The 22,040-nt window shown below is 45.0% G+C and overlaps 1 protein-coding gene across 2 annotated transcripts in view; it reads left to right on the forward strand.

Moving 5' to 3' along the window:
• The window catches only part of Adamts17 (ADAM metallopeptidase with thrombospondin type 1 motif 17), a 314,297-nt gene that overhangs the window by 214,322 nt on the left and 77,935 nt on the right, over window positions 1-22,040 (forward strand). The window contains exons 16-17 of one of the 2 annotated variants that reach the window (XM_038314048.1): window positions 11,287-11,367; window positions 19,544-19,701. In XM_038314048.1, coding sequence (XP_038169976.1) covers window positions 11,287-11,367; window positions 19,544-19,701 — 239 coding nt within the window. The remainder of the gene's footprint in view (window positions 1-11,286; window positions 11,368-19,543; window positions 19,702-22,040) is intronic. The other variant, XM_038314049.1, reaches the window with a different exon arrangement.

Consider the following 22,040-nt stretch of genomic DNA (forward strand, 5'->3'; position numbering starts at 1 on the left):
GCTTAGCAGGTAAAAGCACTTGCTGTCAAGCCTGATGACAGAGTTCAGTCCCACATGGGGAAGGGCAGAACTGACTGCTGGCAGAACTGACTCCTGACCTCCACATGCCCGCTATAGCAAGCATGTGCTCATGCACACACACACACACACACACACACACACACTCACACACACATACATGATAACAACAGCAGTAATAAATAGAAGCCTCATTTAAATGGAAGGTTCTCCTATCCTTCAGTAAGCAGACCTGAGTGAAGTGTGTTATTCTGCATTCGATGGGTTAAGCCCAGCCACACCCACCCCTCCCTGTTGGTCATTTCAGTAGAATACTAAAGAAGGCCTTAGCACAGCTTTTGAAGTCCTCTATCATATGGGACGTAGCAATTCACATGTCAGATAGCCTGAGCTAGCACAAAAGCATTCATTTTAGCCTAGGGAGATGCTCCACCCTCTTCCACAGCAGTCCCTTCCCCCACCCTCCCTTCTCTACCTACCCAGTTCTGGGCTCCATCTGTGTGGTCCCCGTGAGGAGGCTGAGTTTCTGTGGCTGTGGAAGTAAGTCTCCCATGGAAGGAAAATCACATGGGGAGCTTCTCTGGGGTAACGGTCTCACCAGGACTTTGAGCTTAACATGCTTACTTCTAACTGCTGGCATGCCGACCCTCTGACAAACGTTCAGAGGAAGGCAAGCAAACATTAGCTTTATCTACCTATGAGCTTGTCTGAGCAGCTGCCAGATGTCATACTTTAGTTTTAAAGCACAGGCAGGGTGTTTGCTTTGTTTTGATTTTTGACCCTTCACCACTGGAGTCTGTGAGCGTAAGATCAGAACAGCGTGAGTTGGTTTACTGAAAAGCTGCGTAATGTTCATTCACACGTCATTATTGGCTGCACGGGATTTGATGTTCTAGGCTGCAAACACACAGAATGCTGACAGTGGGTCAGCTGCACATTGCCCCCAACCCAGGGAACATTTATTTGGTATGTATACATTTCGATATTAAACATACGGACATCACAGGTAACCATGGCCATGGCCATGTTGGCCACAATCCAGGTGGGGCACTTAACAAGTGCCTGCATATAGATCAGTTATAAAAACTGATATAGAAAGTAAATGACAACCAGAGTATGGAAAAAGCACTTCCGGCTGACTGTGAAGCCATATATTTGAATGAGACTCAGCAGAGAACTTCTGTGAAAGTCCCAGGTCATGTGACATCTCAGTGACCCCAGTCAAGTGGATTTGCTAATCTTGTTGGTGCAGATAGGAAGGTAACTTTCATCTGTGCCCAGCTCTGAGGAAAGACGATGGGAGGAATGTCTTATCATCCTTCAGGGTGAGTATCAAAGAGAAACGCCATACAGAGAGATAAACCAACATCAAACCCAGGAATTTTGCCAGGTCCTGCACGAAGGCCTGACCCCAGCCTGAACTCTCCCATGTCTGCTTACAAAAGCCCCTGAGCTGAGAATCCCGGGTAGGTGTACACAGTGCCCTTGATATGCTGGAAGCCTATGATGAAAGAACTCGATGCATCGCCTGGGGAACTGGTTTCCTAAGCATAGAATGCTTGCTGCCCCAACCCATCCCCTCCCAGTCATGAACAGACAAGGCCTTTTAGCTATTCATATGTAAAAAAAAATCAACTCAAACCGACTTTCTAATGGATGGGCTTCAAAATTCTCAAGACTTCAGCTGGACTGAAGTGGCTGGGGTATTTGAGATTAGTGGGTTGAACTTTTCTGCTACGAGGCTCTTCCTTCATGCATTAGCTTGCCTTTTAATGTTGTCGTCTTTATTCCATCCTGATCTTTGGAACTGGAAAAGGGGCTGGTTCCCATGGACATCCAGTATCCAACTAGCTCAAAGGTCCCACTGAGGCCCAACCAGGATGACTGATAGGTTTTGAATCCCTTTGCACTTTGTTCTTGAAGAGACAGTAGGTTCCTAGCAGAGGGGCTGACAGGTTCTTCCTTTTTGAATATGGACGGATACACATCACAGTGTGTCCTCAGCAATTCGCATTTGAGCCACTGCCACATCCTGAGCGCTAGGCTCCATCTCTAGGGGTGGGGAATGGCTGGTCCATGGGAAAGTTCACGGCTATCTGATGACACTAAGGCTTAGTTCCACTGTGACTGAGAAGAGCAGAACCAGTCACTAAAATGTGCACAAACCAACTGCAACCTTTTTCTCTTTCTCAGTCAAGAACAACCTTTGTATGAAGGTGTCTACGTGTGTGATGGCAAAGGCGATTCCCAAGTGTTTCTCATGTAAGATGCTTGACTATATCGCATGGTCCTGAAGGTGACATGCTTGGTGTGGGGCTCTCGCTTACATACCTGAATGTTTTCTGAATAGAGTTAGCAAGAATGAGTCATGAATGAAGCCATGGGTAAAACAAAACAATGACACATACCAACAGTGAAAAACTAAAGTAAAACCAACATTAAAGACAAAAGAACCGTGAATTGAGAGGCTAGACAAAACACATTACTTAGAGTGCCGTGGGTAGCTTTGTATTCTTATCAAACCACATTTGTTACCTTATCAAGAAATGCTAAGACAAGGAAGCTAGTCTTGATTGGTGCCTCCCTCATAGGGAAGTGCCCATATCTCTCTATCACTGGATTTTCCTGTTGGCAGAGGAGATCTTGATGCCTTCCTGGTGGAGGTGAAGGCAGTGGCCTTGATCTAACCTGGCTGTGTGGACCACACATTCCAAGGGTCTCGTAAAGCTCATGGGCTTTTTCAGTGCAATGAGATCTTTCCAGCGATAGTCAAGAACCACTTTCACCAACAAACAGCAACACAGTTGGGCCCAGCTCACAATATTTCAACCACAGTTCTCAGCTTCATGGTACTGAGGAATTGTGGATCTCATTCTGCTGTAAGCTTGCAGTTTACAAATAATCCTCTCCCATGGTGCTGTGGCAACCGGGCACTATGCCCACAAGATCACTGTGAGCACAAACTATGCTGCCCAGTGGGCTGAGCTGGGGCCAACACTAGATTAGGTGTTGGGCATGCACTTGTGGCTTAAGATATTCTCAACTTACAATGGATGTTTCAGGATGTGGCCCCATTGTAAGTTGAAATGAGTATGAATTCTCATAAACAATTTTTGTCAATAGAGAAAAGCAGAAACTTAGCAAAATCCTTTCTGGACATCTTATGATTTGTTTAACAAACTAAAATCTCTTTGTTTTCCCATTGATTTGATAGAAGAGGATTAACCTCTGCTCTAACATCTTAGTAATGTTTTCCCCTGTTGATACTGCTTAACCACAAAACTATAAACCCAAATCTTCTAGAAGGAAAGTTACTTGGAAAGTTCAGGTAACTGTAATTGCCAAAGAAAGAACCCATAGCCTGACAATATTAACTGATAGAGTCAAGACAGACCTGAGGTCACCATTCCTAGGACTGTTGCTTGAGGCAAAAATGGTGTGTGTCCTAGAATAATGGCAAAGGCTTGCTTCCCCCATGACTTCTTCACAAAACCAAACTGTTTCCCTCTAACCAATTCCTCTTGCTTGGTGACTGAGACTGAAATGGGAAATTACTCTTAACTGCTCCTTGGCCTAAAATGTGAATCAATCTTTTGCACACTCAGAGTGATTACATTCCTTGTGATAATCTGTAACTAAGTCTTGGGACATCTGACCTGAGGGACAAGATGCTTTGGGACTTGGTGTTGGCATTCTTTCCCTTTCTGGTCACGATTCCTACTACCAAGTGCAGGCTTTGAGCTCTGGGTCAGAGCTGCTGAAGAACAATGAGAGGCCAAGTCCTGCCTTTCACTTCAAGATCTTTCTCTTTATTGGTCCCTTCTGTATCAAAACCAGAGAAACTGAGCAGGTATATGGTTTACACCTTAATCCTAGCACTCAGGAGGCAGAGGCAGGTGGATCACTATGATTTCTATGAGTTCAAGGCCAGGTGGATGGATGGATAGATAGATAGATAGATAGATAGATAGATAGATAGATAGATAGATAGATAGATGATAGATAGATAGGTGATAGATAGATAGATGATAGATAGATAGATAGATGATAGATAGATAGATAAATGATAGATGATAGATAGATAGATAGATGATAGCTAGATAGCTAGCTAGCTGATAGCATACGCTCGCTAGCTAGCTCGCCATAGCTCCGATCGCTCGACTAGCTCGATCGCTCGCTATGCTCGCTCCGCTAGGCTCGGCTCGCTCGCTCGCTGCTCAGCTCGCTCGCTCAGCTCGCTCGCTAGCTCGCTAGATCGCTCGCTAGATACTCGCTCGCTAGAGCTCGCTTCGCTCAAGCTAGCTCGATCTCTCGGATAGATCGATAAGATAGATAGATGATACATGAAAAAAAACAGAGAAAATAGTAATAGAAAGGAAGGTTAGCAGAGCCCACGTACCACTGCCACTTCCCTTGGCTCAGTTTGCACATCTGCCCAGAGCTTGCCACTGTGAACAAACATCTCTTCCCAGGAGAGGCACAGGAAGAGACAGAAAGCAGATGCCCTTTCAGTGTTGGAACTTTTGCCAAAATTAGATTCAAAAATAGCATGGTGACCATGCCTGGCTGCAAATGTTTCTCGCTCTGGAATTCAGGGCATCAACTAATCAAGACCTAGGCAGCTCCGCACATTGCCCCAGATGCTGCAGGCTCAGCATGCTGATATCAAGCTGTTAGTCACACACACACACACACACACACACACACAAAAGACCCCACCCCTTGGAAACTGCCCCCTCCTTCCCCCACCCCTGGAACACAATGCAGTTGCACAAGCTCATCTTGTTGCCAAGTGTGTGACTTCTGGTTTAAATGGAAATTCTGCAAAACATTTTAATCACTTTGACCCTGAATAGTTTGGTCTTTGACACTTCACTATTATGTATGCCCAGAATCCAGTAATTTTTCAAATTCCCCAGAAGGAACAAATTTCTCTAAGAAATATCTGGGTCATAAAATCTAGTGCAATCTCAAAGGGGTATAATGGGGGGGAGTGGTTTGTTGTTGTTGTTGTTGGTGGTGGTGGTGGTAGTGGTTTTAATTGCAGCCTTTTTTTTTTTTTTTTTTTAGAAAGGATGTATTCTTAGAGGAAACCAATTAGCCAAGCTTCTAGGTTTTCCTCCTACTCCAACCCTAGGCTACTCCTGATCTAATTCTGTATTAATGTATTTGCCTATTCGAAACAATTCTTAACTACAGTCGTGAACAGGGGGTGTGGCCTCTTTTACTTAGCATCCTGTTTTCAAAGTTCATCTTTGTTGTAACACAGAGTGACATTTCTTCTTTTCTGATCAAATACTGCTGCATTTATTTATTTATTTATTTTTATTTTTTTATTTTTTGCTAGACCACATTTGCAGTCTGTTGCAAGAAAGGGGCCACTTGTTGGCTCCTGACTGCTTAGTCCCACCCTGAAATAATCACACAGAAACTGTATTAATTAAATCACTGCTTGGCCCATTAGCTCTAGCTTCTTGTTGGCTAACTCTTACATATTAATTTAAGCCATTTCTATTCATCTGTGTATCACCATGTGGCAGTGGCCTACTGGCTAAAGTTCCTTCTGTCTCTAGCAGGGCTACATGGCTGACTCTGCCCTTCTTTCTCCCAGCGTTCATTTTAGTTTTCCCTGCCTACCTGTATTCCTTTGCCCTATCAGGCCAAGCCAGTTTTCTTTATTAATTAACCAATTGTATTCACAGCATACAAAGGGAAATCCCACATCAGCAATCCATTCATCAGGTTTGGGATTTTATTTTGTATTGTTGGTTTTGTTTTTGCTACCACAAATAACACTGGTATCAGACTTTGTGTACAAGTTTTATGCAAACACATGTTTTAATTTTCTTTGTGTGTGATATGTTCCTAGGGATAGAATTGGGTCCCAGGAAAATTCTGGGTGATTCACTTTTTGAGAAACTACCAAACTTTCCCAAAGTGGCTGAGATGCCTTGCGTTCTGCTGAGCCGAGACTTTGGGTTCTGCTCCCTCTGTTCGCTCACCAGCATTCCCTGTGTTGCCCTTTGATGCAGCAGCTATAGTGTCTGTGGTATGGCACCTCATTATCCTCTGGATCTGCACTTCCTTAGTGACTCATGACACGTGGCAGATTTTCATGAGCATCTATAATGGCCATGTCTGTATCATTGTTTTCAAGAAAGGCCTGTCGAAATCTTTGCCCGTTTTAAGCAGGGATGTTGGTTTCTTTGTTGAATGGTGTTGTTTATTCTGAGTGCAAGAATAAATGATGATGAGAAAAATGACTGGCAACTATTTACCCAGGCGTTATGATAAGCTGCCTTGCCGCTGCCCATGGTGGACAATGAAGAGCTTTTAAACGTTGATAGACTCCAAGATTTGTTTAACTTCTCTTTGTCTTCAGAATTTTATAGTTTTCCCTCTTACATTTAGGGATCTGTGATCCCCTTTTAGTTAGTTGAGTTTTGTGGGGAAGGTATTGTCCGAGACAGAGGGTAGGCGATTATCCAACACTGTTTGTTGAAGACTATTCTTTCCTCCATTGAATATTCTTGGAATCTTTGCTTTAAATAAGCAGCAAATAATGTATTTTTGGACTCCCAGCCATATTCCATTGATAGAATTATCTATCCTCATGCCAGTACCACATTGTTTTCATTAATGTAGTTACTCGAAATGTTTGGGAATCAGAAAGTGTAAGTTTTCCAATTTCATCTGAAACATTGTTTGGACTATTGTGAATCCCTTCCGTTTCCGTATGAATCCTAAGATCAATTTGTCATGCTTGGCAAAATCAAATCTTTGGAGGCCGTGCGGTGGTGGCGCACGCCTTTAATCCCAGCACTCAGGAGGCAGAGGCAGGCGGATCTCTGAGTTCGAGGCCAGCCTGGTCTACAAGAGCTAGTTCTAGGACAGGCTCTAGAAACTACAGGGAAACCCTGTCTCGAAAAACCAAAAAAAAAAAAAAATCAAATCTTTGGGGGATTTTGAGAGTTATTACTTTAAATCTACAGATCATTTGGTATCTTCCCTTCCTGTTAAGTCTTGTGTTGCTGTGGATGGAACTCGCTGGTAGCCTACTTGCCTAGAGTATGCAAAGCCCTAGATCAAGTCCCAGCCCCACTCAACCCCCCAAAAAGAAATCCTCTCATCCATGAACATAGGATATCTTTTAATTACTTAGATATTCCCTAATATGTCTTAACAATATGTTGTAGGTTTCAGTGTAGAAGACTTAGAGATCTTGTCTTAAATTTATTCTGAAATGTTTTATTGTTTTTGGATGAGGCTTAAATGATTTCTCAGCTGTTCTTTCCTAGTATAGCTGATTTTTATAGTTAGTCCCACATCTTCCAACCTGCTGAGCCTCTTCCAATAGTTACTTTAGTTTATTCTTGGGATTTGTTGTGCATACAGTGTTAGCATCTGCAAATGGACACAGTCTTACCTTCTTTGCTCCTATCTTTGTCTTTCATTTATTTATCTATTTACTTGTTTATTTTGGCCTAATTGCCTAAGATCCTCCAATACACTGTTGAGTAGAAAAGGCAAGTAAGATAAGCTTTTTTAAAATCCCTGACCCTAAGGGGGAAAAAATCACTCAGTATTTTAAAATTAGTTATGCTGTGAGGTTTTTTTGTAGATAACCTTTGTCGTGCTGAGGATATTCCCTTTCTACTGCTAGTTGAATTTGCCAACTATTCTCTTTGTTTCTATTGAGATATTATGTAGATTTTATCTTTTATTAATATGGGTGATTATCTTGCATTCTTGACGTAAGCCATATTGCATGATAGTGTACAATTTTTTTAGATAGTGTACAATTTTTTGCTCAACTGAATTTGCTGATATTTTGTTGAAGTTTTATGCATATATTTATACATGACATAAACTGTCTCTGATGCTATTTTATACCAGTATAAATCCCTATAACCAAGGAAATAGTTCCATCAACTATTTAGCAATTTAAACAAAACATGAAGCAAAACTGTATACAGTAATGCATATAATTTTTAAGAAAGATCACGTTTTTAAAATAGCAAATATTTATGTTGTAGCATAATATGACATTGAATTATAAAGCTACTTCTAACGTTCATGTACAATGTAGACAAATATAAATATTATGCATATTTATATTTATGCAGATATATGTGCAATAACATATGTAAGTGACCGTATATCAGACTCATAAAGGTGTTTCAAATAAGAAAGATAAATGGGATAAAGTATACTTAAGATTCAGCTTTTCATAAAAATCCTGCAGTCTTATCTCATGTATTTTTGTTTAATCATAAAGATGACTTCACTGGTATGTGTAAACCTATGTTCTAACAAATTACACTATAAGCCCAGAGAAATTCCTGTCCCCTGCCTCACTGCCCCTCACAGCCTCACAGACTTGTCTACACAAGTAGCAATTAGAACTGAGTCATATATACTCTCCCAGTACCTTTCCAGAGAAGCAGCATGGGCCCTGTGTCATTGCAATGGGTAGTCTTCACTGTCCGCTTGCTTGGATCAAGAACTGCTTAAGAAAAACAGTAGAGCACAACTTGGAGTAATCACAGGGTGGGGAGTGGGGGGACGCTCCTCCCTGACGTCTGGATCTATTGCTTCATGGAGTAATAATATAGTGGCACTAACTAGAGGATTCATAATATGGTGGCCCTAATTGGAGGTGTTAAAAGAAAGACGGGCCTCTGAGTGTGTCCCTGTGGCTGAATCTTTTTTGTTTTGTTGGTTTGGGGAACAAGGTCACACTATGTAGCCTTGGTTGGCCTGGAACTCACTATGTAGACCAGCCTGTCCTTGAACTCACAGAGATCTGCCTACCTCTGCCTCCTGAGTGTGGCAGTAAAGGTGTGTGCTACCATGTCCAGTCTGGAGCTATATCTTTTCCCTGACCTGCTATGGTTATATTACGTGAAATATATGTTATGTATAAAATACTTTGTTTCCTTTGTATAATTCCATATAAATAACCTCACCTTCACATATGATAATGCAGAACAGTATCTTTATTCCTGTTGCAATCAACAAATAACTAAATAAAGACAGATCACATTTAGCATTCATGTGACTCTTTTCCATTTGAAAAGTTACTTCAAATACCTTGAGAATAAGGTGCTGTCATTTGTGAGGCAGGGGAATTCTTTTTTTATCCTAGAGATAATCAGCTTGTGTTAGGAAGAGACAGTGACATTAATCCATTGTTTTTTTGTATCTATTGAGATTGTGGTGTTGTTTTTCTCCCCAACAACACAAGACCTCGGAGCAATCAAACAGTATTTATACTCTCTATTGTTTAGAGCAGTGGTCTCAACCTTCCTGGTGCTGGGACCCTTTAATACAGCTCTTCATGGTGTGGTGACCCCCAACCATAAAATGATTTTTATTGCTGCTTCATAACTGTAATTTTGCTACTGTTATAAATCCTAATGTAAATATTTTGGACATAGAGGTTTGCCAAAGGGGTCACAACCCACAGGTTGAGAACCACTGCTTTAGATGAAGTGTGGGTTTATACCATGCAAAACGATGTTCTTGTTACTTCATGTACATGACGCTTGCTTAACTCTACATGGACATTTGTGCAGTGCATGTATTTTAAATTCTCCTTGTACCTTGCAAGAATATATAGCATCAGAGTAGCAGAAGTGTGTGTGTGTGTGTGTGTGTGTGTGTGTGTGTGTGTGTTTAAATGCACTAAGACAAGTTGAAAAGCCTGATAAAGCATTGAAATATTTTTATAGTGTGATGTGTTATAAGTCAATGTTAGTTTTTAGGTTATTGGGTTGCTTCAATTATTTAACACTATTTTATAATGAAAGGGCAAGGGCAAGACTTCATGTAGCTGGACCTAGAAATCTATAAGTGTGTTTTGACATGTAAGTCCCTCTACTGCTTCCATGATCCCACATGAGAGTCATGTAAATGCAGGCCCCGGTATCAAACCTAAACATAGGTGTAAATGATTACCAGCCTGCTGTCTAGAATCCCAAAACCACACTGGGCCACTTAGTGGTTCAGTTTTCTCAATAAAGCTGGCATTCCCTGACTCGCTCCCTGACAGCTGCCAGGCATTTCCATCCTGAGTGGTTACTAACTACCCACATCTGAGCACCATGAAAAGCCACAGTGTGCACAGTCCCACTCTACATAGAAATGATCAAGGAAGCAGTGTGTGCCATGACCGTCACAGAACTCATCCCCAGGGCAGTGGAAGCAGGAGGCGGTGCACAGCAGGGGAAGGTGATGGCTCCATTGTAGGATGAGTGGCTTTGCTTTTTGTTATGATCCTGGGGATGTTCAGAGGAAAGTCAAACTGTGACAGAGCACGAAGGAACCCCCGACAGATGCGTGGGGCCAGAGCACTCCTTACGTGTGTGCCATATTGATTCCAGGCAGTCCTAACAAGCACCGCTGCCTAGGTGGCAGAAACCATAGAATTGTGGTTCTTCACCTGGAGGCAGGAAGTCTGAGATGAAGGTGTGGGCAGGGATGCTCTGGTCTCCTCTGGCTTTTGGTGGCAGACATTCCGGTGCTGTTTGGTGTGTAGAAGCTTCACTGACATCTCCGCCTCACGTTCTCCAGGCAATTGCCTGTGCCGTACCTGTGTGCAAAGCCCTTCTTCTTCAAAGGTATTTCAGGCTGGTGAGATGGCTCAGCAGATAAGGGTGCTCACCACCAAGCTTGAAGGCCTGTGTTTGATTCCTAGACTTCACATGGTGGAAAGAAAGAACTGACATTCATTCCTAAGTCATCCCTGACATCTACATATGTGGTGTGGCACAGGTACCCCTCCCCCACACATGCAATAAACAAACAAGTAAATCTAATTTTAATAAAAAGGAGTCCTGTCATATTGGATTAAGGTCCTCCTGCTTCCAATATGACATTGTATTAGCTAAATGTATATGCAACCCTCCTATTTCCAAATGACAGCACACTGGAACATACACAAATACCTACATATTTCTACGGGGTTGGATTCCATCCTGACTTGTGTTCATTGCCCTCTGTAGAGCAACTGGGTTCTGGGGTTTAAAAATATGTGTTCAAGAGAGGGAATTGCAACTCAACAATGGAACATTCTAGAAACTGAATGGCCAAGCTTAGAAGAAAGAACTCCATGTGAGTTGGTGATTGGTCTCTCAGGCAGGGTCAGCCTGCAGTCTCTGAACTCACCACAGGAGGCGCGGTTGGTCACTTTAGACGGGGAATTGTGTAGGGGCCTCTGATCCAGGACTGAGGTATGCTTCAGTTGTATGTCATCTGTCACCGCAGGTTATATCCAAGCTGCTGTCATTCCGGCCGGAGCTCGGAGGATCCGCGTGGTAGAAGACAAACCTGCTCACAGTTTCCTGGGTAAAACAGAACTCATTCACTCAAAGTTGCTGCTCTAAGAATTGATCCTTATGACTAGATTCTGGAGGCTCTGGCTCCACAGTCTTCTCCCAGTGTTGGATAGCCATGCATTCCCTATTTACCTTCTCCCGGGTTAACCCTGGCATCACACCTGCGCTTTCATTGTAATACCGTAAGGGCTCAAAATGGACCAGACAGCCAGATCCAAGGTATGTTTGGTGCAGGTGGGGAGGGTAGATTTAGTCAATTAGAACCATCGCTTCTGGACAGGATGGAAATGAAAATGTGGAGGAATTCATGAGTGTTGTGGAACCGTGTTTCCCAAAATGACTCCTGAAGAGTCAGGTGCAGTTAGCCCAGGCAGCGTAGGCCCATGGCCTATCCCTCAGCAAGCCCCTGCAGGCTCTCTGTAGATGCCTCTTACCGAGTAAAGAGCGATGACCCTAGGCTGAATGTCAGTACGGAGCAGTACTGGCCTTCCTGAGCTCTGGGTACCTTACCTCGCAGTGACTGACTCTGCTGACTTTGAGCACGTACGCCTACGTATCTCTATAGGTTTGGATTCCATCCTGACTGGCGCTTGTTGCTGCTACCGAGGGACTGATTCGGTGAAACACCCCCTCCCCCACCCCCAGCTAAAGGAGGACCTCTGAATGATTCCAGTCTTGACATTAACCCTCGGCAAAGAGCAGCCTGGTCCTGAGCATCAGGGAGTCAGAGCACTGCGTTAACTCATGAGTGTTGATTCCAGGGGCCTCAGGAAGAAAGCAAACGTTCCTTAGGGTTTCACGGGCTGCTCATCCCTTGGTCCACCAGCATAGAAATGCTGTCACCCATATCCTTTGGTCAGTCTAAGCCCCAAGATCCTTGTTTGGGTTAAATTTCAAACTAGACATGACTGATCTCCTATTCAGGGTTTCTTCTCTCAGCCCCTGTTGCAAGGTATTGGGAAGGGATATATAATTTCTCAGTATTTGGGGTAAATCAAAATTGCCCATGAAACCTTTTAGTCTGCACTTTGAAAACACAAAAGGAAGCTGTGTCTTAGACCACATTCCTGACTTTTTAGATTATACAGAATTATCCGTGCCTTTCTTAGAAATGGTCACAACTTGACTTAACTTGAATGAGACCGTCACAAAATAAATCTCTAGCAGGTGCATGTTAATCAAGACCATGGTTCTGTCTTGTAGATCTTGGTGTCATGTAGACAGTGGTGCTATTATAGAGCCTTAGGTAACAGTGCTGTATGTGCTGAGTAGGGGCACTGCCTTGTAAGTGGAGGTTGCTCTTTTGTTTCTTGTCACCCAGACCCGAATAATCACATAGAAACTATATTACTTACAACACTGTTTGGCCTATTAGCTCAGGCTTCTTATTAACTAACTCTTGCATCTTAAATTAACCCATTTCTATTAATCTGTGCATCGTCACGAGGGTGTGACTTACCTGGTAAGGTTCTGTTCTGGCGTCTTTCTCCTTAGGCAGCTACATGGCCTCTCTTGACTCTGCCTACTCTCTCTCTCTCTCTCTCTCTCTCTCTCTCTCTCTATATATATATATATATATATATATATATATATATATATATATATATATATATCTTCCAGCCTGGCTACATTCTGCTATGCTATAGGCCAAAGCAGCTTCTTTATTAACCAATGATAATAAAACATTCCTAGCACACAGAGGGGAATCCCTTATTGCTGCCTGAAATTGGCCATTTCTAGAGTGGCAGTCTTTTCTACTTTCCCAGAGATTCCACCCCTCTCTGTTCACTTGGGGAAACTGAGTCAGCTTCCACAGTATCAGCATCAGAAGTTTTGCAACTTAGTGTCACCCTCAAGTTTACCTTTCCCAAATAGCACTCTTGGTACCATTTTGGCAACCATGTTTCTATATCTTACAAAAGTATAAACCCAGTGGTCTAAGAGCTGGCCCAGCTCTGAGCGCCCCACAACAGTTCTTCCATAAAGTAAAAAACAAACAAAAACAAACAAACAAAAACGCCCCAGGTACTCAGCAGGTCTCTGGGCTCCCAAGATGCCCCAGCACCCGCCCTGCCTGGCCCATCCCCATGTGCCTGGATGAAATGATGAGGCTCCCTCCATTTCTGCTTTTCTGTGGAGTATAAACATGGCAGAGGACATGTCAGAATCAATAAATCCTCAATATCTAAGCCCTATAATATAAAGGAACTCTTCCCTAGAACCCACATTGAGGACAAGAAAGAAAAACAACTGGCAGATGCTGCTAGGGGCAGGGGGCTTGCTGTCACTGTCAGTCCTGTCGGCTCTACTGTGCAAACCTAAAGATCACATATGCAAAGGAGAGTAGTAACGTCCATGTTTGTGGTTCCTAGTCATTGCGCTTTAGAGACCTGACCTCCACACCCCAAAATACCGCAGAGTATCGCTGTGCTAGATTCGTAGATAGCAAGCAAAAGCCCCCCACTTGCACGTCCAGTTCCTCGCTCCATCTGAATATACTAGTCTGCAGCCTCTCAGAATTGCCCGTGGAGCCCATTGGGACCAGAAATTGACTGATGGAGACATTTCACTGTGTGCACTGCAGAGAAGCTAATCTGTATCCCAAGAAGATTGATTTAAATGTCTGTATGACTTGGCTCCCAGAAGCAATGCTGTGCCTCCACAGGAGCTTGGAGCCAGCCTTGGTCCCCTTATCTTAACCCAAATTCATAATCCCAATATTCCAAGCACTGGAACATGGACGGGAGCGAGCCTGAAGGTGGTCCACACTTGCTCGTTATGTTTCTAGAGTCAGCTCCAGCGGGCCGTGTTTCCACTCAGGGCTGGGAGCTTTGGAAGTCAACCCAGTGCAATTCTGAATTACTCTTCACATTTGCTGGGAGCAGTTCTTGAAGAATTTCACCCCCACCTACCTTCAGCCCACGCTGGCTGGCTGGCTTTCTGCTCAAAACCACCTGGAACAGGAAATGCCTCCACAGTTTGTATCCATGGCTAAGAACAGAGCTGGCTGGACTCCTAGTGGAAATTAAAAAAAAAAAAAAAGAAAAAGAAAAAGAGAAGAAAAACTGACGGAGCGCCAGGAATAGAAATGGGCTGACTGTGGGTCAGGTCTTCCAGTTGACGGTGTAGGGGGAGAGCTACAAAGAACCCACTGGCCTTCTGCACCCCTCTGAGCCAGCTTTGACAAGGAATGACCCTCCTTGCTCCGTGGAGCACTTGCTGTCATCTTTCATGGGGCCTAGAAATCCAAGATGGTAGAAGAATATCTACCTGGAGAAGGGTCTGAGCCTAAAATGGTTGGATGTTCAGCATGTGACCTTATTATATTCTGGACCACGCAGAGATCTTGTTCGGCCATAGTGACCAAATAAAAAGGTACATCTGTCCCCATGGTACCCTGCAAAAACTCTGTCCAACAATCGAAAGTATAGAAGCAAGGCCCACAAAGTGTGGACCCTTGTTTTTGAATTGTGGTTTAAAACATACATTCAGCCTATGGCCCAGGCAGAAGCAGGTAGAGGAATCTCCTCAACAAACCAGAACCTCAGACCTTTCTCATGGGAAAGGTCCAATCAGACCACTGGAGGAATCCCACTCCCTCGGCTGTAAGTCTGAGCATGTGTGGTCATTTGGATCACCTTGTTGAGTCTCCCCCGAGTCCCCAGATCCTTGTGTTGACTGAAGACTGATTTGGTCTTGACGTACTTACAGACAAAGAGGGTTTGATGCCTGGGAGCTGAGGGGATTGCGGCTTCATTAAGAAAATGGGCATAGTGTATATACTGGCCTCAGGACAAGCTCCTGAGTAGAGCTTTTCCACAAACCCTGCTCAGGTCCACTCACAGAAGGGAGGAGAGCAGATCCTGGTGCAAGCTAAGGGGACAAGAGGAGAGAGCTCCACCAAGTCACAGAATCACTAGACTCCACATGGAAACCACCTGTGCACTCTCAACAGCGGCCTTGATGTCCCAAAACACCCCGAGACTGAAGTTGCACCTTTTGGAAGGCATGTCAAGTGCTAAATTCTGATTTTTATTTTCTGCAGAAAACATGGGATCTTAGAAATCTTGTGTCTTGCTTGGTGATTCCCGCCCAAGTCAAAAAGGTTACAAGCTGTCCCCATGCCCCCAGAAGCTCTTGTTTCAAGTTCTGCCTGCACTAAGAAGTCACAGCAGGAAATATGAACACCCCTATTCTGAGAACCCTGTTTAGATGAGCAGAGGGTTCTGCAGCAGGGCCTCTATGGCTCCACCTCTGCCTTCCCCATCAGTAGCTGCTTCTACTGTGGTTCCCCTGGGACTCAGCAGCTAACTATAGTAACAGTCCCCCCAACCCTTCCCTCCCAGATGCTGGACTTTGGGCATGGGCCAGGAAGATTTTGAGGTCAAAGCTGGTAGGAAAGAGTCACCTGTATAGGAGGTTACTACAGGATGGGAACAGTGGCCCAGGAGCGCGTGCTCGGCCTGCCGCATCTCTGGACTGTGGAGTCTGTGTTTGTAAAGACCTGAGATGGCTCTGAAGAACCCATCACAGTATTTTTCTTCCTCTGACTGTGTTGCCTTTGCCTTGGCTAGTCATTTAACAGGTTGGCCTCCTAAAGACACACGCGACAAATAGATCCAGTCCCCAGTCACTGAGCTTCTGGGCTTCAGCTCCAGGTGCTGCTGAATCTAGGAGTTCAAATGGTGTGACAGAAAACAGTGTCAGCCTATCTCAACGCCCCTGTCCTTTTTTGGGGGGGGGGGGGGGGGGGTTCCCATGTGGCGACAGATCAGGCTGATGTCTTTGGATAGTGCCTAAGAAGAAAAGTAGCCAAAGCCCAGAACTGGACATAGTCACGCATGAGTAGAGGGAAAACCTTCTCAAGAGAAGCTGACTGGGGTTGGTGTGGGGGATTCCTTAAAGATGGAGAAGCAAAAATAGGTTGGACAGCAAGTACATTAGACAGTCAAGATGGCCACCTTGTGAGAAAATGCCTCTATCGTGGAGCAGATGAAGCTGTGCCCTATCTCTTTATTACCTATCTGTCCTCCAAACTCTGAGTTCTCTGAGAGCAACAGTGCTCTCTCCTAAGTCCCCTACCAGGAAACCATCCGAATAGAGGAGGGGATGGACAGCCCCCCCCAAGCTGTCCCATGGACATCCTCAACTCCTTCTTTGTTCGAGGACTCTTTCCCCTCATCTTTCTGTTCTGGAACTACCCACCAGCCCATGGTGATCCCTCCAGTCGAGGATATATGAGCATGTGCAAGAGGTGACTTCCCAAACCTCCAGTGGAGCTGAAAGACGACCAACGTCCCTGTCACTTTCACCTGGAGATACTAAGCCAAGTGTGTGAGGCTCGGTCTGCTGGGCTCGGGTCTCGTTGCTACAGCTTTATAGCTGAGTGTCTTCGGGCAAGTTCCTTAACCTCCCCATGCTTCCATTTTCTTCATCTGGCATGTGAGGAGAATAATCCCAAGAGTCCTTGGGAAGATTAGTGGGTAAGAGTGTGTGAAGGGGTGCTTCTTAAATAGTGGTTTGCAAGAGCTGATGTTGGAAGAGAAAACCTGGGGGGCCCATGATCTCCCCTCATTTTTAGTAGCCAGAAAGTCTCCAGCAGATCTGTTCTGAGGAGCAGAGTGTTCTCTTCCCTGACCCCTCCCTGGAGTCCCTGTATGCAGCCTCCCTGGGATATGCTTCTCACCAATACATCACCATGTTGAACAGTGCCCTGTCTGTACTGGCTGCTGCACAGTCGAAATGCCCCATTCTGGCTCTCCCACTGCATTCTCTGGGACCGTAGCATCACACAGACCAGGGAGCCAAGGCTGGACCTGCCCCGTATCCTACAGCCACCTGTCTGAGCAGACCTCACCCTGGGGCTTCTGACCCAGCATAGCTGACAGATTCAGCTTCCAGGGACCCCTTTGAGTCTCCATATCTAAAGCTGCTGTTCAGTGGGTTGTTTAGTTGCTAGTCTGAGCAGGCAGATAATAGGACATGGAAGGGTCTCTGAAGTCATTGGCTGTAAATTGGGGCTCCAAAGTGACGTGGAGAAGTCAGGGGCATTAGGACTCCATCTAGTTGTGGACCAGAGTACATGAGAGTTTCATTTTGCAGAATGGCCTTAAGACTCATTGTCACCTACTAAGTACCAGAGTATATCCTGATTGTTTGTTTTGTGTGTTTGTTTGTTTTTCATATAGTGATCTTTTTTCTCTAAATAGCAACAACAATAGCAAAGGGCATGAGAACTCTACCACAGAGATTCTCTTAAGCAGGAAGGCCATGTGACCACACTCTGTACTGTGGGTGTGGCAGTGTACGGATGCCTTTAAGCTTCGCGTCAGAGATGAGAGTGAGAGAATGTGGGCCTTGAATGCCCAGAGCTCAGCCCTTACCCTTCCTGGCAGATGCCAAGAGTTATCATCACCTCTGTGAGGAGCTGGGGGTGTATATGCATAAGTGTGTAACGGAATAGTATCGCTTTCTCAATATGGGGATGTCGGATCCTTGGAGGATACCGGAGTTACATTGCTGTCCCAAAGGCCCAGGGAGCTAACAGTAAAACGGAAGGATGTCTATATTTTTTTCATGGCCAAATAACGTTCCATTTTTGTGCATGTATTCTACATTTTCTCTATCTATGCATCTATCAGTTGGCATCTAGATTGATTCCGGCTCTACCTGCTGTGAGTATTGCTGTAGCACATCTCTGCATGGTGCTGATTTCATTTCCTGTGGATATTTATCGCAGGTGGGGAGGCCAGATAGATCCTGGGCTGACTCGGTGCCTATTCTGTGGATTTGCCATAATAGCCAGAGAAATGTACATTCCCAGCTACACCGTGCAGGATTTTCCCCTTTGTCCTTGCCAACGTTTGCTAATTCTTGTTCTATCCCTGGGCACGTGCTGACAAGAGTGTGAGCTGCTTTACATCTCCCCAGTGAGAGTGAGGAGTTTGCGTTAGAGGGATTGTTTTGTTTGGGTTTGGGTTTTATTTGGTTTGAGGTTTTGTTTTTTTTTTAATACTCATAAAGTATTTACATTTCATTCTTAAAGAAGGATCAAGTGGAGCAGAATGGTTGACACCTAAAAGCCAGGAAATGCAGTGAATTCCAGGCCATCCTGGGCTACAGTGGAAAAGCCTGTCTCAAATGGGGGGAGGCAGCTGGAGAGATAGCATGGGGGTTAAAGTACTCGCCCTTCTAGGAGAAGACCCTGGTTCAACTCCTGCTTCCCACACAGTGCCTCACAACTGGCCGTGACTTCATTCCTGGCAGTCTGGTGCTCTCTTCTGATCTCTTCGGGCTCTGCCTTCACGCAGTGCACATGAACTCATGCAGGAACTTACACACATGTGCATAGAAATAGAAAAGTAAATAAAGCTTTTATAAAGCTCCTGGGGATTGGTACCGTGCTTGCCTGGAACACAGGAAGCTCTGGGTTCAATCCCCAGCCCTGTATAATCGGGGCATGATGGTGTGCACCTGTAACCTCAGCAATAGGGAAGTATAATTGAGATCAGAAGTTCGAGGTCACTCAGCTACATAGGGGTTTGAGCAGAACTGGGTTAGAGATGATGTTGGTGACTTGGCCAACTTTCACCTGTCCTTGGCAGCGCAGAGGGTGGAACTGTAGGAGACTGTGTGATGTACAGAAAACCAGAGAAAGACAAGTCCTGTGTGATCTCTTTCACACGTGGAATGTGGAATAGTGGTTATTGATATTGTAATATACACATAATCAACTCTCATACTGAACACCAAAATAGTACAACTAATACTTGTTAATAGGTTTTTAATATCAAATGAATGGGTGAGTTTTGCCAAAGCTCTACAACATGTTTTGTGGCCTTGAATATACCAGTGTAGAACTCTTTCATCCGGCAGGAGGCCATCTCCTGCCATAGGTTTGGACTGGATCCTGACATCTCCAGCCTCCAGCTTCTCCCCCAATCCCATTCCTGGAATCGGCAGAGGGATAGGCATGTGCTGGAAGGTGTGCCATCAGCCCCCACAACTCTTTCTCTTGGGAACCAGAGAAGTTTGCTGTCTGTCCCTGGTGCCCAGAGAATACAGCTCTCTCACTGCCGGTTCCTGCCTGCCCACGTGGTGGCCTCAGACTCAGGCAGGACCCCCACAACCCCTCCGAGGACAGGCTAAAATGGTACTGATTTTCCAATGCTCCACTTCCTTTGCAGCTCTCGAAGACTCCAGTAAGAGATCCATCAACAGCGACTGGAAGATAGAGCTCCCGGGGGAGTTCCAGATTGCAGGTACGACCGTCCGCTATGTGAGAAGAGGCCTATGGGAGAAGTTTTCAGCCAAGGGACCCACCACGGTGCCACTGCATCTGATGGTGAGTGCTGGCCCTGGGCATTGGCTTCAGCTGGCATCGTTGTAGGTTTGCTAGTCTTGTTCCCAGGACCTGGGTGGAAGGCGATGCCTCTGGTTCCGGGGAGTTTGCAAGGCTCCCTGTTATTTTCATCTGTTCATTCGTTTGTGTATACGGATATGTGTGATGTGTTTATACAGTGTGTGTATGTGGTGAAGGAACATGTTCCTGGGGGTATGTAAATGTGCCTTCCAGCACACATTTGTGCACATGTGTGTAGAGGCCAGAGGTCAGAAGTCAATGTCTTTTCTTGATTGCTGTCTGCATTTACACTTTGAGACAGGGCCTCTCACACAACCTGAAGATCATCAATTTGGCTAGGCTGGCTGTCCAGTGAATGTCAGCAGGTCCCTTATCTCTTTACCCACACCTGCAGCTCTGAGATTAGACATGCTTGATGTCATGCCTGGCTTTCTTCATGGGTGCTGAGGATCCAAACTCAGCTCCTTGTGCTTCTGTAGCATGTGTATTACTGACTGTAGCATGCATGTTGCTGACTGGAGCATGCACATTACTGACTGAAGCATGCATATTAATGACTAGAGCACACATGCAACTGACTGTAGTGTGCATGTTACTGATTGAAGCATGCACTTTAATTACTGTAGCATATACATTACTGACTGAAGCATATCTTTTACTGACTGAAGCATTCACGTTCCTGACTGGAGCATGCACGTTACTGACTGGAGTATGTATGTTACTGACTGGAACATGCATGTTACTGACTGGAGTATACATGTTGCTGACTGGAGCATGTATGTTACTCACTGCAGCATGCATGTTGCTGACTGGAGCACGTATGTTACTCACTGCAGCATGCATGTTGCTAACTGGAGCATGCACATTACTGACTGGAGCATGCACATTACTGACTGGAGCATGCACGATACTCACTGGAACATGCACGAAACTCACTGGAGCATGCACATTAATAACTGGAACATGCACGATACTACTGGAACATGCACGATACTCGCTGGAACATGCACGATACTCACTGGAGCATGCACATTAATGACTGGAGCATGCATGGTACTCACTGGAGCATGCACGTTAATAACTGGAGCATGCACATTAATAACTGGAACATGCATGATACTCACTGGAACATGCACAATACTCACTGGAGCATGCACATTAATGACTGGAGCATGCACGATACTCACTGGAACATGCACAATACTCACTGGAGCATGCACGATACCGGAACATGCACATTAATAACTGGAGCATGCACGATACTAACTGAGCCATCTCCCCATTCCTTCCACCTCAGGGTTCCTTCCCAGAATTTCTTTCTGGTTGCTCACTAGCAGAGCACCTAGCTTTTTCAAAAGGAGGTGCTTCCAGGAAGAGATTGTGCAGTCATATGGGTGACAGCCAGGGACAGCTGGTATCTTTAAGCAGACGGTCATTGTCTTACTTTAGGGTTCCCATTGTGGTGATGCAACACCATGACAGAAAAGCAGCTTGGGGAGGAAAACGTTTGTTTGACCCACATATCCAGAGTTACAGCCCACTAAGGGAAACCAAGGCAGGAATCAAACCAGGTGGGAACTAGGAGGCAGGAACTGAAGCAGAGGCCATGGAGGAATGCTGCTTTCTGGCTTGCTCTCTGCGGCTTGCTCAGCCTGATTTTTTTTTTTATATAGCACCCAGGATGACCTGCCCAGTGGCAGCCCCACCCACAACTGATTAGGTTCTCCCACATCTGTCACTAATTACAAAAATGGCTTACAACCCCATCTTATGGAGACATTTTCTCAATGGAGGTTCCCTCCTCTGAAGTCGACATAAGACTAACCAGCACAGCTGTGCTCAAAATCTGTTTTTGCAACAGACGATAGCAAACATAGAGCTGCCCCAGAGTGGGAAGCTCCTTCTGGAAGTGAACTGTGGATGCAATGTAGGTACCACACAGACTGGCCAGATTCTGCTTACGACCAGCACTGGGGAATTAGGAAAGAATCAGATTCCATCTTCTGTTTACTCCCCGTGTGGTCTTAGGAGAACCTGTATACTCAGGCTAGCCAGGATGTCCGTGTTATCTCTTATTTCCTGGGCGCTCCCTGATTGCCACTTGAAAGTGGGCTTGGCATGAAAGGCCTCCGGGGCGTCATGCCACAGCTGCCTTCTCAGGGTCTAAGCGACCTCATGGACTATGTATGACAACACCCCATTATGGATAATTTTGTGAGGGTGCTAGAGATTGAACACAGGCCTTGTGCATGCCAGGTGATGCTGGTTGATAGTGATTTCCTGAAGATCAGGCTTTGCGGCAGTTTGTGCATGTGTCATGA

This window comes from Arvicola amphibius, chromosome 12 (genome assembly GCF_903992535.2).
Source record: "Arvicola amphibius chromosome 12, mArvAmp1.2, whole genome shotgun sequence".
NCBI lineage: Eukaryota > Metazoa > Chordata > Mammalia > Rodentia > Cricetidae > Arvicola > Arvicola amphibius.